We start from the raw sequence: 19878 nt of genomic DNA, 5'->3' as shown, positions 1-19878 counted from the left end.
CACAGCAGCCGTCCTGATCTCGGAACCTCTCTGTTTTGCAGTTCCTTCCACAAAGGGCGCCTTCCGTCAGCCCGGCCTGCATGACCCCGCATGGCACTGTCCTCCACCAGACCCTGGATTTTGATGAGTTTGTGCCTCCACTGCCCCCTCCGCCCTATTATCCCCCGGAGTACACCTGCACGCCCACCACTGAGGCCCACAGGTGGGTCTTCCCTGGGGACACCTCCCTGAGCTATGCTGGGGCCCAAGGATGGGAGGCCGTCATTGGGGGAGGGGAGGTGCTCCTTGTCAGGGAAGGTGAGCAGAGGGGGAGGCGAATGAAGGCCTGTTGGATCAGACAGCAGAGCCCGGGGAGGTGGGAGGGCTCAGAGCCCCGTGCGTTTCCGCTGGCCTCACTGCAGGGCATCAGAGAAGAAACCCAGCCAGGCAGGAGCAGCCCTGTTCCACTCTTCACAAAACACAATACTGCTGTCGGTTTATGGTCATTTAATAGAACATGTCACATTTAGTTAAAGATTGAATCATCTGTACGATGGTTTTAATTGTCATGGAAAAGGCCATAGAGTTTATTGAAAGTGTCAGTTTCCAGCAAAAAACAAAAGTGAGGACTGCCTAACGAATGAGGCTTTTATTTCAAGAACACGAGAATTCCAGGCGGGGAATCGGTCTGATCGCTTTGCGGGAAACGGGACGGGTCCGGGCTCCTTACCCAAGGAGTGATGTTCCGCGGTTCTGCCTTTCCAGGGGCCTCCACCTGGACTTTGCTTCCTCCCCATTCGGCACTTTGTACCGCGTCACCATCAACAGCCCCGCCCTGCTCTACCCCGCCGAGCTCCCGCCGCCCTACGAGGCCGTGGTGGGCCCGACCCCCACCAGCCAGGTGAGGCCCGACCCCGACAGGCCAGTTCCCCGTTCCCGGTCCTGCTGCCTGCGCTGGCATCTCCCTCAGCCCTTCAGCAAAGCTGTGGGACGCTGGTCATCTTAGCCCGGTCGTGGGGGAGCAGAGGCAGCAGGTGCAGCGAGCAGATCCTGCAGAGATGGCAGCCAGGCGGGGATTCCAACCCTACGTCTGTGCTGACTTTCCTTGCCTCCCCTCAGATGTGCTGGGGACACAGTGCAGAAAGAGTGGGCCCAGGCTCTGACCCGTGGGCAGAGGCCCCCCGGGGTGGGGTTGGGCCATGGTCTGAGTATGCAGGGGTCTCTGGGCTGTTTCAGCTACAGGCCACTGTCAAAGTCATCCAGACACCTGAGAGAGCTCATCTGGATTCCTGGTCTTGTCAGAGGCCTGGCAGCTACAGCCAGGGAGGTGCCTGATCCCCGCGGGCAGGCATTCGGGACGTGCGGCCTCAGTTTCCTCATCTGTGAAATGAGGTCATAATAGTACCAAGCACATCGGATGGAACAGGATGTTTGTAATGGACAGGACTGGGCACGTGGCAGGGTCTGACTCAGCAAAAGCCACGTGCCCTTTCTTGCTATTATTATCCTCGCCCTCATCATTGTCATTGCTGAATATCGAGGGGCACCAGCCAGGGCAGAGAGATGTGAGCACCGGGAAAGGCCATATGGTGCCCAAGTGCAGACGGAGTGGTAGGGCCATGCGGATGTCCCCCAGGGCACCATAGGGGTTGGGGCGTGGTGGGCAGCCGTCAAGGGAGCAGGGGCACCAGGACAGGGCTACAGCCACTCCTGGGCCCTGCGCATCCGTCAGAGGAGACACAGACAGACCCAGAGCATCAGGGGCACGCTGTGAAGTCTCAGCGGCCACGGAGCTGCCCTGACACGTGTCCCCACGGGAGCCCCTTGCCTGGAGGCGGTGCAGGCCCCAACCTCGCACTGTCGCCCTGTGAGAAGGTGCCCGTGGTGAGCTGGCCGGGCGGCAGGGCCCATCCGTTCCCGCCACCCCCTGAGTATCAGCCCTGGGGTCCCCTGTGCTGGGCTCAGCGTTCAGGGGATGCGACCAGAGACAGTGCCGTCCACAAGGCGATCAAGTCCTGCAGACCAGTGGCTGTGTGACGGGAAGGGACGAGGCTCGACAGACTCTCCTCGGGGTCCTGGGGAGGGACTGCTCAGCAGCCCCTAGCCCCGGCCAGCCACCCAGCCCACCCTGGCCCAGGCAGAGGCTCCTGACACCCCGGGGCCTCCCTCCAGGCCTGCTCCCACCGAGAGGTCCTGAGGCTCTCCAGGCCCCCACGGCAGAGGGACTCGGCTGGGACTCCTGGCTGTTTTCCTGTCCACGGGAGAAACAGAGGCATGGGGCTGTGAGGAAGGAGGCAGTGGTGTGACCATGACTGTCATCTCTAGACTTGTAATAACTGAAATTCTCTGGAATTTTTCCCTTTAAAGCGGAGCAAAGCATTCTGCCTTCCTGGAGTGGGTTTATTTTTCTCTTCATGATAAAAACAGTTCAAATCAATATTGTCAACGGAAACCGCTTGTTGTGGTAACAGTCAGAGCCCTGAGTGGAGCCCCGGGTGCTGCAGGGCCCTGGGCAGGGATGCTGGTCCCTGCGTGTGTCCAGGGACCCTGGGAGATGAAGCCTCGGCTTGTGGGCGGCAGGACGCAGGTCAGGGAGGAGAGGCAGGGATGCTGCTGGGGACGGAGCAGCTCCTGCAGAGGCTCTGAGGGAGGGGTGAGCATGAGGTGGGGGGCCGACCCACCCGCTGGGCCTCACTGGGTGCCAGGGTCATCAGAACATCCAAGCAAGTGTCCACGGCTGCTAGGATCTGAGGTCGGGGCCTTAGAGAGATCATGGTTCGCTGCAAAGATGGTCATGGAAGCCCTGGAGACCCGGACAGGTTGAGGCCCTAGGAGAGGGCATGGGGTGGGGTCCCGGAAAGCCTGGACTCAGAAACCAGTGGTCAGGGAGGAAGGCATGGGCCAAATGCTGCCCGGAGGCTGTGAAGGACTGAGCCCTGTCCACCTGGCTCACCTTTTGAGAGGCTGCCAGTGACTTTGGCAGGAGCAGCTGCTGGGGATGGGTGGGGCGGGGCGGGGGGGGGGCATGGTAAGATCAGATGGCGTCAGGGAGCGGAGGGGATGGGATGTGAGGAGGGGAAGCAAGGGTGTGGACCACTGTTTCTAGCCTCCAGTGGGCATCCCGACTCCCTGGAGGGCTTGTCAATCAAATGCAGATGGCCGGGCACACCTCCAGGGCTCCGGAGTTCAGGGTCAGGGGGCTGCTGAGAATCTGCATGCCTACCAAAGTCCCCACTGCGGCTGCTCCAAGGACACCTTTGGGGCCTGGAGTAAATCGCTCTGGCAAGATGCTCGATGAAGAGGCTGGATAGGAGGTAGTTAGAGGGGGTGGGCGGGAATAGAGTGGGAGGGGTTACCATGGGGATATGCCAGGGCTGGAGGGCGGAGCCGGCTCCCCAGGGCCAGGGGAGAGAGGTCCCTGGAAGGCAGGAGGGGACTGAACCAGGTGCAGACGGGCAGCTCGCCCTGTAACCAGCAGGGACACCGAGCAGGGCGGCCAGGGGCCTGGAAACCCCAGGAAGCCCACAAGGCTGTGTGACTCTCCTCGGCCACCTTGGGGGCGGGAGGAGCCCTGCCGCCTCCCCCTCTGCACGGCGAGCCTGCCTTTTGCCCTCACAGAGCTGCAGGCTCCAGCCTGCCTCTCCTTCGTCCCTGTGAGCTGTTACTCTGTGTCCAGAAGAGAGGAACCGTGCATAATTCATGGGTCTGTGTGCGCCACCCTGTGGCGAGTGGCGGAGCTGGAGCCGGCGAGAACCCCCATGATGCTCCCTGCCTCGCCGGGCCTCCAAGGACCCGGCGTGCTGGGAAGCAGCCTCTGGTTTGGGCGTGACATCTGATGCACCCCCGACACGTGCACCTAGTGTTTATCACTATTTTACTCTTTTTTTCTGAAGAATAGACTATATCAGAGGATGATAATACTGGTTCTAAGACCCACGTGACCTCATTTTCCAAAAGAATGGGGAATTCTCTAAATGGAGATTTCTTTCAAAAGATTTTGGGGAGGAACTTTTGAAGGGCAAAGGCCTGTCTCACATTAGCTTGCGTTGGCTCAGAAACCGCCAGCTTACAAGCCCCTGCATGAATGTTATCCCCGGGAGGACGTGGCCCCCGCCCTTTCCTGGGCTGCCCACCTGGCTGGTAGCACTTGTGATAAATGGGCTGCCACAGGCACCCCCCCCCCGCCCCCCGCCGCCACCAGCACCGAGGAGGCAGCTGCACCTCGTCAGCTGATTCTCTCTGACCCCGTGGGCTGACAGCACTTTTCAATTCCACAGACACCCCCCAGGGAGTCTGGGAGTCCAGGATCCCATCCTGCCCACGGAGGGGAGGCTGCACCTGCCAGCTCCCCCCTCCCCCAGTCCCCCGACGGGACAGCCACGAGCAGCCATCTTACAGCAGGACCCCCGCTCCCTGGGCCAGGAGGAGGTAATTACCCCCTTGTTAGGACAAACGCATATGAATGGCCTATTTGCACTTGTTTGGACGCCCGCCCCCTTGGAAAGCAAGCAGAGGCTGTGCAGGTCTGTGCGCGGCAGAGACCGCTCATCTGGACAGATTTTTCATTTGGGAAGAAAAGCCCCCCCTTGAGCCAGCACGTTCGTTTTGACCCGCGTGTTTCAGCCACATTCAGGTTCCGTTCTGACTTGGGTTGCGATGCGTTCTCTCCCGTGGCCTGAGATTGTGGCTTTGGGGGCCAGATTGGAGGGAGGGAGTTTCTTTCTACAGCAGGGAAGTGGCTGAGAATTTGCCTAGTTGATGCCCCTGTGTGAATGACAGCGTGTGTTCTGGGGGCCCCGTGAGACTGTGCGCCAGTCCACGGGCTATAGCATCGGGAGACCAATGGGATTCGCTTCCTTGTGTTCACAGGGCAGGGACCAGAGAATGGGCTTCTCTGGGGCTTCAGAGCAAGGACCAGCTGGGCCACCTTGAGTGGGACCGGGCGTGTGAACCAGGGAGGCTCATGGGGGCTTGAAGGGCAGGAAGGGGGTTCACAGAAATCATTTGGGTGCAGATTCCATGACCTGGGATGCCACACTATAGAGCTGCCTTTGAACAGTTGGGCGTTTGGGGTCGACGTGGCCCAGCAGTGCTTTAGGAATTTCGGTGGCAATATGGCAGGTGGGACGAGAAGTGGTGAGAAAGGCAATGGACGTGACAGAGGTGTGTCCAACCCCAAGTCCTCGAAGTTATTATTTATATTTTCGAATGAAATGACCTTTACATTTGAAAGTCTGTAAGTGAAGTAGCTTCGAAGATTGCCTTGGGACACGAGCCGAAAACCTTAGTGCACCTTTTCCGTGATGGCTGATAACAGCTTTTTGTAAACCTGGGACATAGCCAGCTGACCTCACCCAGGAGTGGGAAACTCATTACAGAAATAGCGCAGAATTTCCATATAGGACGTCTTCGCCCCCAAGTTCCTAGGAGAAAGGGAGATGAGGGGAACTTGGCTTATTTGCCTAAATGCCGATTGAGTTTTCAATTACGATAAGTGGTCAAAATAGTGCCTCTGGGAATAAATAAATGCAGGCGTTGGAGCGTCCACGTTACGTTATACATGAGGCTTCTCCTTTCACAGCCCTGCGGGAGCTGTGTTACGAACCTTTATTGCTAAACTCGGATTTCAACTTCAATTCTGTGCCGCAAATATATCTCTTCCACTGCCTTTGTGTTTCATGGACAATGCCCTGTGAAGTGAGCGGCCTTGCTGCGGCAAGGTGGCCTTGGACATCAGGGGAGGCCACATTCTAATTCAGTGCTTGACACCCTGCTCGCCGGAGGTGATCAATTTCCTGCTCCCAGGAGCTGTCTCCTCTTGAAACCAAATTTGACCGGGAGCCAGAGCGAAGCCAGCGATGCTTCTGCAAAATATGACACGCATCCAATTTCCTCCTGACCTTGTCTCACTGTGTGTTTTATTTCTCTTGTTTTATGTATATTTCTTTATTACCAGAAGCTTTTTTTTCAGGACTGAAGTTGCCACCCACCCCTAGAAAAAAGAAAAAAAGAGTCCAGTTGAGGGTTAGATACAGGAAGAGAGGTATGAAAGGAAACGAACCTCCGGGGCATGGTCCCTTTTTTTTGATTTGGCAGGAGATTCTTGACAGAGATTTTCCACACAGGTTATTGGTGTGGGGCGGTGTGAATTCTCCCATCCTTTCCCCTCCCTGGCAGAGAGGGAGCGTTGAGTGCAGGACGGTATCACATACACGTGGGATCCAAGGGACCATCTGAGCAGCTCTCTGCTGCTCAGCGGCAGCCCGGCACCTGCTGCAACGCCAGCCCTCTTGACAGAGGAGAGGTGGGCGCCATCAGCTACCCGATTGAAGGGGCAGGAGTCCAGGGAGGCAGAAATATAATTACTGAGCTGGAACCAGACCAGGCCGCAGGGGCCCGCCTCACCTTCCCTGGCCTCCCCCAGCTCATGATTGGCAAGCGGTCCTGAAATACCACAAGGGTCCAGAAATCGTGTTTTGAGATGGCACAGGGACACGTGCATACAGGCTTCATGGCCTTCAGGCGCACGGCCTGGGAGGGGCCGCTGTGCCCTAAAGCAGCAATGGGACAGACGCGCTCGCGTGGGGCAGATCCAAGCCCGGCAAGCGGGGAGCAGACGTGCCCCATCCCTGACCGGCAGAGGAGGCTGGTCTGTCCCCTCACATTCCCGAGGCCTTTCTTCTCATTCAAGAAGAAAGCTGCAAAGGTGTGATGATGGTCCAACCCCATTCGAGCTTCACGGCCAGCCTCCACCAGGAAGGGATGGCATGTGACTGGGCTCGGGGCCCCGCACTCTACCCGGTGTAGGCCCCCTGTGCGGCTGGGACCCCGGCAGAGCTTAGGCAGGGAGGGCGGCCTTGGGGGCAGCCTCTTGATTCCACGTGCGGAAGGCAGAAGGGAGGGCAGGGCACATGCAGCTCTGGGGCGTCCAGAGCTCGTTCAGTGCCCACTTGTGTCCAAACTGCCGGCCCAAAGCATTGGGGTGCTATGAGTGTTGGTGTCGTGGGCTTACTCTTCAGGGAAGAGAGGAGGGGGTGGGAAGTGAGGGCAGGGGCTGTCCCACCTCCTCTGGTGACGGGGGGACCCTGTGTGGCCTCCGCCAGCCCCAAATGGTGCCCGTAAGCGGAAGGTGAGTGGGCTCAGGGTGGGCCCTCGGGGGCACACGGTTCTCATTGCAGAAGGTCCGAGGAAGGGGCTTTGGCCTTGGCAATGGCGTCTTCACCCTCCCACCCCCCGCCCCACACATTTAGGGGAGAAGATTGCAACCTGAGCACCTGTCTCTAGAAGACAAGCTCTAGGGTCAGCCTGCCGTTCTGGAGGCTGCTGTGATGTGCCCCACAGACAGCAGAGTACCCACGCGCGGCCTTCTCTTTCTTCCCGTAGATTCCAAGTGGGGACCCGCAAGTGACCGAGCCCGGCTCCGGGGACCCAGACGCCACCACGGGCTTCAGCACGCAAGGTAATCGTACCCTTTTCAGTCTTTGAAACACTAAGTTGGTAGTTTTCCAGGCTGTGTCTCCTCCCTTTTCCTTCTCTTCCTCTGTAAGGGGGGGAATTTGCTGCAGCCTCTCCTGCTAAGTACATGGAAGGTTCCACTTGTCCTCCTTCCCTGCGCCCAGTGGTCAGAGCTGGGAGGCCTCCTGCTTTCCCTGGGGGCCTTTGTCCGCCTCCCCCAGCGCCCTTTCTCTCTCACTCGAGGAGTATGGATTTGAAGAAGGGTGCGACGCAGTCTGCGATGGACCCTTTCCAGAGCAAAATCGTACCAGGCTGGGCTGGGCCGGGGGGATCCAGAGCTGGGGGCTCCCTGCCCACTGGCTGCGGAGGGGGAGGCTGGAGGGCAGGGGCCTGAGGTTGTGTCCTGGAGGGCGTGGCAGGAAAAGTGTGAGAAGTCAGATCCCGAATACGGGGTGGGAGCCACAGGACAAACCTCGGGGCGGGGAAGGTGGTCCGAGGTGACAGGCAAGCAGACAAGCTTGGCAGCAGGGGGAACAGATGGGGGGGGTGGGGGGTGCGTCCCTGGGGAGCTTTCGTCTTGAGGTCCCCAGCGGGCTCGTGTGGGTGCATTTATTTGGAGACCAAAGTCGGCCACCTTGGGAGATGACTAAGCGTCCCAGAAAGGACCGTGACCATGGTGGCCCTCTGTGCTGCTGCCATCCCCACTTCAAGTAACGTCCAAGAGAAATAAGGAGGGGCCGTCCTTCACGAGGCCACCTCTGAGCGGCAGGGGCCCCGGGTCGCTACAGTTGAATGTGGAAGTGACCTTGCCCTTCCCTTGGTGAGTCCAGGCAGCCGTCAGGAGCTTGTCTAAGAGGTGGCATCCAGGGACCACCTTTCCAGAGGCTACTCCAGGGCGCAGCGCCTTCTAAAGCTTGGGGTGGGGGGAGGGCCTGCAGCCGGGCCCCCCATTCCAGCCACGTGATTCCCACAAACCACCGGTTCTCCAGGAAAGCGTGGTTAGAAAGGCCAGGCAGCATGGCGGCTCCAGGGCCCGTTTCTATCTGTGGCCTCGGGGCAGGTGGAGATGGACAGGGTGTCTGAGATGCCCCTCTGGAGGCGTTCAGCAGGGCTGGGCCCTCCTCACTGCCTCACGACCCTGGGCAGCTAGCTGGGCTCCACCGAGAGATTCTGAGGGGCCAGCCCTGAGGGTAGGCAGGAACACACAAGAAGCTCTGGCAGGGGGCTTGCAGGCCAAGCAGGTAGTAACGGAATTTCTGTGTGGGGTGAGGTTGAGGTCAAGGTCATTCTTTTTGCCCGTATAGGTCCAATTGTTCCAGGCTGTTTCTTGCTTTTGTACCTTTGTCAAAAATCAGTCAAGCATAGTTGCATGGGTCTGCTTCTGGGTCCCTGTTCTGTTCTGTCCCATTGATCTGTGTGTCAGCCCCTCTGCCAATTCCACCCTGTCTTCATGGCTGTCGCTCTGTTAAGCCTCAGTATCAGGAAAGGGATGCCTCCCACTTCATTCTTCTTTGTCAAGATTGCAGCTACTGTAGGGCCTGTGCCTTTCCATATCCATTTTTGAATCAGCTCACCTGTATCTACAAAATACCTCGCTGGAAGCTTTTTTTTTTTTTTTAAGATACATCATTTTTTTCAATTTTTTTACTACATCTTTATTGGAGTATAATTGCTTCACAATGCTGTGTTAGTTTCTGTTGTACAACAAAGTGAATCAGCCATATGCATACATATGTCCCCATATCCCCTCCCTTTTGAGCCTCCTTCCCACCCTCCCTGTCCCACCCCTCTAGGTGGTCACAAAGCACCAAGCTGATCTCCCTGTGCTATGCAGCTGCTTCCCACTAGCTAACTATTTTACATTTGGTGATGTATATATGTTGATGCTTCTCTCACGTTGTCCCAGCTTCCCCCTCCCCGCTCTGTGGCCTCAAGTCCATCCTCTATGTCTGCGTCTTTATTCCTGCCCTGCCTCTAGGTTCATCAGTACCATTTTTTTCAGATTCCATATATATGTGTTAGCATACAGTATTTGTTTTCCTCTTTCTGACTTACTTCACTCTGTATCACAGACTCCAGGTCCATCCACCTCACTACAAATAACTCAATTTTGTTTCTTTTTATGGCTGAGTAATATCCCATTGTATATATGTGCCACATCTTCCTTATCCATTCATCTGTCGATGGACACTTAGGTTGCTTCCATGTCCTGGCTATTGTAAATAGAGCTGCAGTGAACATTGTGGTACATGACTCTATGAATTATGGTTTCCTCAGGGTATATGCCCAGTAGTGGAATTGCTGGATCATGTGTAGTTCTATTTTTAGTTTTTTAAGGAATCTCCATACTGTTCTCCATAGTGGCTGTATCAATTTACATTCCCACCAACAGTGCAGGAGGGGCAGGCCCAGCGGCCATGGCCCACGGGCCCAGCCGCTCCGCGGCATGCGGGATCCTCCCGGATCGGGGCACGAACCCGTCCCCTGCATCGGCAGGTGGACTCCCAACCACTGCGCCACCAGGGAAGCCCCTGTTTGTAGATTTTTTGATAATGGCCATTCTGACCAGTGTGAGGCGATACCTCATTGTAGTTTTGATTTGCATTTCTCTAGTAATTAGTAATGTTGAGCATCTTTTCATGTGTCTCTTGGCCACCTGTATGTCTTCTTTGGAGAAATGTCTATTTAGGTCTTCTGCCCATTTTTTATGGGTTGTTTGGTTTTTTTTGATATTGAGCTCCATGAGCTGTTTGTATATTTTGGAGATTAATCCTTTGTCTGTTGTTTCATTTGGGAATATTTTCTCCCATTCTGAGGGTTGTCTTTTCATCTTGTTTATGGTTTCCTTGCTGTGCAAAAGCTTTTAAGTTTAATTACGTCCTATTTGTTTATTTTTGTTTTTGTTTTCATTACTCTAGGAGGTGGGTCAAAAAGGATCTTGCTGTGATTTATGTCAAAGAGTGTTCTGCCTATGTTTTCCTCTAGGTTTATAGTATCTGATTTTACATTTAGGTCTTTAATCCATTTTGAGTTTATTTTTGTGTATGGTGTTAGGGAGTGTTCTAATTTCATTCTTTTACATGTAGCTGTCCAGTTTTCCCAGCACCACTTATTGAAGAGGCTGTCTTTTCTCCATTATATGTTCTTGCCCCCTTTGTTGTAAATTAGGTGACCATATGTGTGTGGGTTTATCTCTGGGCTTTCTCTCATGTACCATTGATCTATGTTTCTATTTTTGTGCCAGTACTATACTGTCTTTTTTTTGCAGTATGCGGGCCTCTCACTGTTGTGGCCTCTCCTGCTGCGGAGCACAGGCTCCGGACGCGCAGGCCCAGCGGCCATGGCTCATGGGTCCAGCCACTCTGCGGCATGTGGGATCTTCCCAGACCGGGGCACAAACCCGTGTCCCCTGCATCGGCAGGTGGACTCTCAACCACTGTGCCACCAGGGAGGCCCTATACTGTCTTGATTACTGTAGTTTGTAGTATAGTTTGAAGTTGGGGAGCCTGATTCTTCCAGCTCCATTTTTCTTTCTCAAGATTGCTTTGGCTATTCGGGGTCTTTTGTGTTTCCATACAAATTGTAAAGTGTTTTGTTCCAGTTCTGTGAAGAATGCCATTGGTAGTTTGATAGGGATTGCATTGAATCTGTAGATTGCTTTGGGTAGTAGAGTCATTTTCACAATATTGAATTTTCCAATCCAAGAACAGGGTATATTTCTCCATCTGTGTATGTCATCTTTGATTTCTTTCATCAGTGTTTTATAGTTTTCTAAGTATAAGTCTTTCACCTCCTTAGGTAGGTTTATTCCTAGGTATTTTATTCTTCTTTTTGCAGTGGTAAATGGGAGTGTTTCCTTAATTTCTCTTTCTGATTTTTCGTTGTTAGTGTATAGGAATGCCAGAGATTTCTGTGCATTAATTTTGTATCCTGCAACCTTACCAAATTCATTGATTAGTTCTAATAGTTTTGCAGTGGCATCTTTAGGATTTTCTATGTATAGTATCATGTCATCTGCAAACAGTGACAGTTTTACTTCTTCTTTTCCAATTTGTATCCCTTTTATTTCTTTTTCTTCTCTAATTGCGTGGCTAGGACTTCCAAAACTATGTTGAATAAGAGTGGTGAGAGTGGACGTCCTTGTCTTGTTCCTGATCTTAGTGGAAATGCTTTTAGTTTTTCATCATTGAGTATGATGTTTGCTGTGGATTTGTCATATATGGCCTTTATCATGTTGAGGTAGGTTCCCTCTATGCCCATTTTCTGGAGATAAATGGGTGTTGAATTTTGTCAAAAGCTTTTTCTGCATCTATTGAGATGATCATATGGTTTTTATTCCTTAATTTGTTAATACAGTGTATCATATTGATTGATTTGCCTATATTGAAGAATCCCTGCATTCCTGGCATAAATCCCACTTGATCGTGGTGTATGATCCTTTTAATATGTTGTTGGATTCTGTTTGCTAGTATTTTGTTCAGGAATTTTGCATCTATGTTCATCAGTGATATTGGTCTATAATTTTCTTTTTTTGTGATATCTTTTTCTCGTTTGGTATCAGGGTGATGGTGGCTTTGTGGAACAAATTTGGGAGTGTTCCTCCCTCTGCAATTTTTTGGAAGAGTTTAAAAAGGATGGGTGTTAGCTCTTCTCTAAATGTTTGCTAGAATTCACCTGTGAAGCCATCTGGTCCTGGGCTTTTGTTTGGTGGAAGATTTTTAATTACAGTTTCAACTTCATTACTTGTGAGAGGTGTGTTTATATTTTCTAATTCTTCCTGGTTCAGTCTTGGAAAATTGTATCTTTCCAAGAATTTGTCCATTTCTTCCAGGTTGTCCATTTTATTGGCATATAGTTGTTTGTAGTAGTCTCTTATAATCCTTTGTATTTCTGCAGTGTCAGTTGCGATTTCTCCTTTTTCATTTGTAATTTTATTGATTTGCATCCTCTCCCTTTTTCTCTTGATGATTCTGGCTAAGTGTTTATCAATTTTGTTTATCTTCTCAAAGAACCAGCTTTTAGTTTTATTGATCTTTGCTATTGTTTTATTTGTTTCTATTTCATTTATTTCTGCTCTGATCTTTATGATTTCTTTCTTTCTACTGACTTTGGGTTTTCTTTGTTCTTCTTTCTTTAGTTGCTTTAGGTGTAGGGTTAGATTGTTTATTTAAGATTTTTCTTGTTTCTTGAGGTGAGATTGAATTGCTATAAACTTCCCTCTTAGAATTGCTTTTGCTACGTCCCATAGGTTTTGGGTCATTGTGTTTTTGTTGTCATTTGTTTCTATGTGTTTTTTAAATTTCTTCAGGGATCTCTTGGTTACTTAGTAGCACACTGTTTAGCCTCCATGTATTTGTGTTTCATTTTTTTAATTTATTTCTTTATCATTGTTTTGGCCATACAGCAGGTGGGATCTTAGTTCCCTGACCAGGGATCGAACCCATGGCCCCCGCGTTGGAAACATGGAGTCTTAACTACTGGACTGCCACGGAAGTCTCCCTTGCTGGGATCTTGACAGGCATTAAACCTGTACAGCTATTTGGATAGAATCACCATCTTTCTCTTTTTATTGAAGTAGAGTTGAGTTACAATGCCATGTTGATTGCTGCTGTACAGCAAAGTGACTCAGTTATACATATATATCCTTTTCCATATGGTTTATCACAGGATATTGACTATAGTTCCCTGTGCTATACAGTAGGTCCTTGTTGTTTATCCATCCTATATGTACTAGTTTGCATCTGCTAATCCCAAACTCCCAGTCCATCCCTCTCCCTTCCCCCTCCCCCTTGGCAACCACAAGTCTGTCCTCTATGTCTGTGAGTCTGTTGCTGTTTCCTAGATAAGTTCATTTGTGCCATATTTTAGAGAATCGCCATCTTTCTAGAGCTGAGTCTTCTGAGGCGTGAACACAGTCTGTCTCCATGGTTTTCGAGCTTTGGTTTCACGGCATCATTTTCAGCATACAGATCCTGGGCAGCTTTCCTTAGTGTGTGTGTTTCGTGTTTCATTTTTCTCTGGAGCAACTGTTGATGGCACTGGGTTTACACCTTTGGTTTCTGCGTGTTCATCGTCAGTACGTGGGACTGACTCTGAATCAATAGGAGGGGATTCACTCATGTATTCCCCTTGAATCCTGCAGCCTTGCTGAGTGCACTTATTAGCTCTAGAATTTTTGTTTGTTTGTTTGTTTTTGGAGATTCTGTTATTGTTCTTTTAAACAATATTGTTTTGCTATTTGTTAAAATAACAAAATAGTGATGAGGACATGGGGGCCCTAACTGGTGGCTTGTAAGTCAGCCCACTGCTTTGGCAAAGCGTTTGGGATGCAGAGCCATGAAAATATTTATGCCATTAGATGTGCTCATACTTCTAGAATCACCCCCGGGGAGTAATGCAGAAAAAGGAAGAGTAAGCATGCAGATAAGTTGTTGCCTTTTCCATAACAGTAAAAACTGAGGGGGACAATGAAGTCCATTAATAAGAGTTCAGGAAAATGTGTTACACAAGCTGAATATATCACCACACATTATTAGGAAAAATGTTTTCGATCCATTAGGTGAAACCCTGGAGGTCCACCACGATTATGACTTCTATAAAAATGTAGGCACATGACACAACCCTGGAGGGGAGGGTGTGCAGAAATGAGAGTGACCAGCCTTGGGCCATAAGCTTTTCCTGTAATGCTGTCCTAATTTTATAAGTTTTCTATTAATTACTTATATTCAGAGCTAGGTCACATTTGTCACTCATGACTCTTTGCATTTCCTTGAGGAACTCAGCCACTGGATTTTCACTGACATTAAGAAACTTGGGGGACTTCCCTGGTGGAGCAGTGGTTAAGAATCCACCTGCCAATGCAGGGTACATGGGTTCAAGCCCTGGTCCGGGAAGATCCCACATGCCACGGAGCAACTAAGCCCGTGCGCCACAACTACTGAGCCTGTGCTCTAGAGCCCACGAGCCACAACAAATGAGCCCATGCACCTAGAGCCGGTGCTCTGCAACAAGAGAAGCCACCAATGAGAAGCCCGTGCACCGCAGTGAAGAGTAGCCCCCACTCTCCGTAACTAGAGAAAGCACACACACAGCAATTAAGACCCAGTGCATCCACAAAAAAAAATTAAATTAAAAAAAAAAAAGAAACTTGGGATCAAGGGTGTGTACATATGTCCAGTCTCATCAAATTATATACAGTAAATAGGCACAGGTGTTTTGCATATCAGTTATACCTCAGTAAAGCTGTGGAAGAGAGAGAGAGGGAATTGGGATCAAAAAGAATGTGACGGAATGAATATTATTCAAAAGACTTTTAATATACTTGCTGGGTGATTTTTGAAAAGATTTTGAGAGTGTTAGTAATGACAATGTCTAGGTTTGAACTTTTCTAAGGAGACAGGAAAGTATATTTTTTTTTTCTACATTTATACATTTGGTCTTGAGCACTTGACCAATTACTTCCTTGGGATAAATTCCAGTGAGGGAAATTGCAGAGTCCAGGCGAATGTGTATTTTAGACTTGGATGTATTGACTACACTGTGTCCTGGAAGGGTTTTATGACGAGTTTATGTTCCCACCAAGAGTGTTTGTGACACCCCAAGACATTGTCACTCCTGGGGACCTTTACCATCCTTGTAGGTGAACTTGACACACACATAGGATTGAGTTTCTGCACCTTTTTACATATCTATCATCAACTTGTAGGTCTGTTTTGGGTCCATTTATTTCTGTTGCGTTTATTTCTGGTTGTTTTTGTTTTTTGTTTTGTTTTTTTGGTTTATAAGAAAAATATTTGTTAAATAGAGAAGTGAGAAAATGTGTAAGAGTGACTCTCTTTATGGCAGGTTTGCTTCCCCAGTTCAGGCTTTGCTTCTTGAAGCCTGTTAATGAGGCCTTTGCCGTACACAAGTTCACCATGTTTTTGTTGCTGTTGTCAAATTTATCAAGCTTTTCCTTTATGGTTTCTATCATGTTTCCAAAGTCTTTCACCCCCTCAAGGCAGTAGATTTATTCTCCCATATTTTCTTCTACTCTTATGGTATCTTAAAGAAGAAAAGGATTGATCGTCCTGAAGAATTTTTTTTTTTTTTTTTTTTTTTGCATGTGAGGTCTGTCTCATCTTTGTTGTTCCAGGTGGACTCATGGGACTGATGGTCTCAAAGCATCTCTCAGGACGGCAGCGGCAGACAGTGGGGGATGGGGGGCGCCAAACACGTGTGCTCCGGAATGGGTCCGCTTTCCGCCAGCTCCCACTCGGTGGCCTGCCGCCTTCTTCCCCGCCCTCTCTCAGCAGAGTTTCCTCGGCTGTGGGCTGGGGGTGACTGGGTGGGCCCTGGGCACAGGACATGTGCACAGATGTGGGGCTCGCAGGGCCCCTGGGAGCAGAGAAGTTCCCCCAGGACCCACAGGAAGGGGAGGAAGGAACAGATCTCAAAGCCTCCCCCACTGTAAGAGTTCAGGCTGCTGTGGTTCTTAGCATATGTTCCCCACGCGGGCCACTCGCCTTGAACGTCTCCTTCAGTGGGGGGAGGGGGGCAGTGAGGAGCCTTAGGGAGGGGCGCCCTGGGGTGGTCTGGTGATGGGAGAGAAGAGGGTAGAGGGCAGTGCTCCTCAAGCCCTGATGTGTATACAGGTCCACTGGGGACCCTGTTTAGACAGATTCTGGTCCAGCCTCCACCCCGGGGGCCACCTGCGGAGAAGCAAGGGGTAAAGCCCAGCGTCAGTGGCATGACATGACCGGTCCAGAGCAGCGGGTCTCACACTCGGGGCATCAGAATCCCCTGGGGCTTGTTCACACCCTGATGGCCGGCCCACCCGCGCAGCCGGGCGGGGCTGCACTGAGGATGCGCATTTTGGCACAGTTGCAGCCGGGGGTTTGTTCTCAGAGGGCTGGGCTGCCCCCACCCCCTGGGAGGACCCTGGGTGGCGGATGGGCACGTGGGCGGCGCTGTCCCGCGTGGGGGCGGCTTGGTAGTTGCCCAGCACCAGCGCTAACGCCGTGTCCTTTGCCTTGCAGCGCCGGCCGACAGCTCCAGCCTGCTGGCCCCTGAGGGCACTGCGACGCCGGGCCTGAGCCGCCCACCCTCTGACGGCCCCACGGGCACCCTTCTGCCTGCCGCACACCCACGCCGCACATCCCCTGAGGGCCCCCCCCAGGGCGCGCGGGCGCGGCCAGGTCCCAGGCGCGTGGCCCGCTCTGCCAGCGACCCCACCTCGTGGGGCCCCTCCAGGGCGTCAGGTACAGCTGGCCCAGCCCCGTGTCCCCAGGGCGTGCCTGGCTCTGCCCGGACACTGCAGGTGTCGGTGCCCCCTGGGAGTGGAGTCCAGCCCTGGGCCCTGCCTCAGGGCCACACGGGGAATGTGGTCTCGATGTCCAGAGCCTGTAAGGGGAGCGGACAGTCTGGGGCCCCTGCTGTGCTCCCACCAGGCTTGCTGCGGTGGCTTGATCGCACCCCTGCATCCTACTCACCGCCCTGTCGCCTCAGCCTCCTCTCTCAGTGGCACTGGCCTGCTACCTGTGCCCGGGGCCACGCTGAGGAAGTGACGGGCCCTGGGGACGCCACCTGCCCCGGGTGGGAGCCACCTGGGTTCCGGCTGGCTTAAATGCAGGAGTTTTCCTCTGCTGCTCTTGCATCTGAAATCCATTTCTTATCCTCAGGAGGGTTACTACGGTGTTATCGGGAATTCCTTTTCCCCGGCTGTGTGTTAACTGAATTCTCTTTCTGGTTAAGGTGATGCCTCGTCACACACCCCATCCTGCAGCCAGGACCTTGAAGCAGGACTGTCCCGGGCTGCACGGGGAACCGGTGAGACGCTCTTTTTCTGAAACCCTTTGATAACCACAGTGTGGGGGGCAGGGGTGACCAGAGGTCCTCGGCTGCCTTGTGTCTAAACACAGCCCCTCCCAGGGTCACCCAGGCACGCGATGCCCCAGATCTCTGGGCTTTGGAAGATGGGCCTGCCCTGCCTCCCCTGCTCTCTTGGCAGATGTACTAGAGGCTACAGATGATTTACCACCACACGGCTGCTTGTGTCACTGTAGTTATGAGATTCTCTTTGGAGGGGGGATGGGCCCCCGTGTGACTCTTACACAGTTTCACATGCTTTGCCAGGCTTGGCGAGCTGGTCACAGCTGACCGCCCGGAGCTTCTCTCTCTGGAGGGTCATCTGGAGTGGCTGGGGCCCGCTGGTAGCTGGTTCCGTCTCCCTGCCCTTGGCCTGGGGAGCATTGAGCACAAGGCCCTGGGCTTCAGGCGACTCTGCTGCCTCGTGAGAGGTGGCTGCTGTCTCTGCCCTTGACATGGGGAGGGCGCTCTCATTGCCCCTCTGCCACCCCCAGCTCTGCTCTTAAGGCAGACGTGTCTCCAAATGCCACCCAGCCCACAAGGGCGGAGGTCACTGAGCTGGGGAAGGCTGAGAAGGGGCAGCCCCCCTGCGAGCTCGGGAATTCCAGCAGGGAGGCACACGGAATGGAGACCCCTGCCCCGCCCTGCACTTCTCTCGCTGGCCGGCTTCGAATCTTGCCCTCCCATCTCCAGCCTTCGGCTCCAGGAGGCTGCGGCCCCTCTAGGTTACTGCAGGCTGAACTCAGGGCTGCGAGGGGCCAGGCCATGCCAGGGGACATGCAAAGCGAGGGCCAGCTGGGGAACACAGAAATCCCAGCGGAAAGCTTGTCCCCAGCATCCCTGTGTTTGCTTTTCAGAGAAGTTAGTGGACGGCTGCCTTCTGTTTTGTGTCGGGTGTTTTCAGATGGTGCATTTTCCCTTGGTTTTCAGCTTCCTTGTCTCACTCTGTCATGGTTGCCTGTGCCTGTCGGCCCCAGCTTTCACCCCCCAGGGAACCAGATGCCTGGAAAACGGACCAGCGGTTAAAGCCAGAGGCCTTACAGACAGTCTCCAAAGAGCGGCCGCACTCCTTAGTGGACAGCAAGGCCTACGCAGACGCCAGGGTTTTGGTGGCTAAGTTCTTGGAACACTCGAGCTGCTCCCTTCCCGTGGAGGTGAGGCACGTGGTGGGCTCCGCTCGCTCGGCCATCCCCTCCGAGGAGTGCCACATGGAGGAGGCCGTTCTCAGCGCCCGTGTCCTGGACCAGCTGTGAAGGCGCCTCCGTCTGGATGTGGACATGGACAGACCTGGTGCCAGAGTCCCTGCCGGGGACGCCGGGCCTGTGGGGAGAGGCTGCTTCCCCGGGTGGATCAAGCGGCGGAGGCCCTTCCCTCCTCCAGGGGGACCCCATCGGCTGTTTTCTGGGGGCTGACGCTTCTACCTGTCCCGGTGATACAGTGGATGACTCTCTCGTGTCCATCGTGAATTAGTCCCTGTCGTCAGGCAGGTAGCACCTTGAACTAGCCACATGACAGCGATCCAGTGGCAGGGGACACGCATGTAGCTAAAGAAACTGAAGTATCTTCACAATCGGGGCCATGGAAGAGCAGGATTCTCCTGCACCCCAGTCCCCACCCCCACCCCGATTTAGTTTAGTGTTTAAAGGGGTAGAGGAGTCCATCAGGCAATGAGCCCATTTCCCCTTGCAGTTTGAATCAATGATCAACCCTTTCTTAGAGGCTGAATTTTAAGAAAGTCAGTCATTCTAGCCCAGATGGCAGCGGGGGTCCAGCCTTATGCCCGCAGGGCGACAGGGCCACCCTGTGAACAAACATACAATGAGGGACTCCCCAGGGGGGCCCGGCCACCCTGTGGCAAGGGGCTTTGAGGCACCCGCACCCCCACCCCTGCACCTTGTCTCCCGGGCAACCCCTCCCTGCCTCTCCCTGCCCCAGGGCATTTTCCCAGCTTCCTCTCTGGCTGTCTCTCCACTGTCCCTTTAGCCAGCTTAGCACAGAGCACTTTGTTATTTGCCCCGTAACAATAAGCCCCCATGGCGAGCCCCCGGGGTTCTCCCCCATCTGCCCTCGCCAGACTGGCCTCAAGGGGTCTCTGATGACTCAGAGCAGCCCCTTCCCCAGCCGGGCGGCGGCCGCCACGTCTGCTTTGGAAGATGCCACCTGTCGACCACTCCTTTCCGTGAACCACCCCCACCTCGAGCTGGGTGCGCAGAAGCCTCGGCCACAGCAGCTTGGGTGCCCTGGACCTTCTTGGACCCCTGGGCCACCCTGTTCTGGCGACCTCAGCAGCAGCTGCTTCCCAACCAGGGTCGTGGAGCAGCGCTGTCCTCAAGGACTTTCTGCGGCCACGGGGATACCTGTGCCATCCTGGAGTGTGGCTGCCAGACACCCCGAGGAGCCCCTCGTCAGCTGCCAACGCTTTGCTTCCTAATGTTATCATCGGTCACTGCCGTCCGGAGGTGAGAGCTGGACCAATATATAAATCAGGCCTTGTGATGATAGCCGGAACTTCTCCGCTCGAGACATCACAGAGAAGAATTTACGAGCACTTTATCCAGACTATAAAACGGGAAATCTCTACTCTAATTTTTCTCAACT

At 53.2% G+C, this 19878-nt stretch overlaps 1 protein-coding gene across 1 annotated transcript in view; it reads left to right on the top strand.

Moving 5' to 3' along the window:
• ENTREP2 (endosomal transmembrane epsin interactor 2) overlaps window positions 1-18533 on the top strand; it is a gene marked incomplete at both ends in the record, with an annotated part of 358528 nt that extends 339995 nt beyond the window's left edge. The window contains 6 exons of the mRNA XM_082851600.1: window positions 42-202; window positions 745-880; window positions 7363-7438; window positions 16452-16673; window positions 17167-17241; window positions 18211-18533. Coding sequence (XP_082707726.1) covers window positions 42-202; window positions 745-880; window positions 7363-7438; window positions 16452-16673; window positions 17167-17241; window positions 18211-18533 — 993 coding nt within the window. The remainder of the gene's footprint in view (window positions 1-41; window positions 203-744; window positions 881-7362; window positions 7439-16451; window positions 16674-17166; window positions 17242-18210) is intronic.
• Between the last annotated feature and the right edge of the window lie 1345 nt (window positions 18534-19878).

The sequence above is a fragment of the Leucopleurus acutus genome (genome assembly GCF_964270905.1).
Source record: "Leucopleurus acutus genome assembly, chromosome: 1".
NCBI lineage: Eukaryota > Metazoa > Chordata > Mammalia > Artiodactyla > Delphinidae > Leucopleurus > Leucopleurus acutus.
The sequence above is the reverse complement of the archived record's forward strand: the minus strand, read 5'-3'. Positions and strand labels throughout refer to the sequence as shown.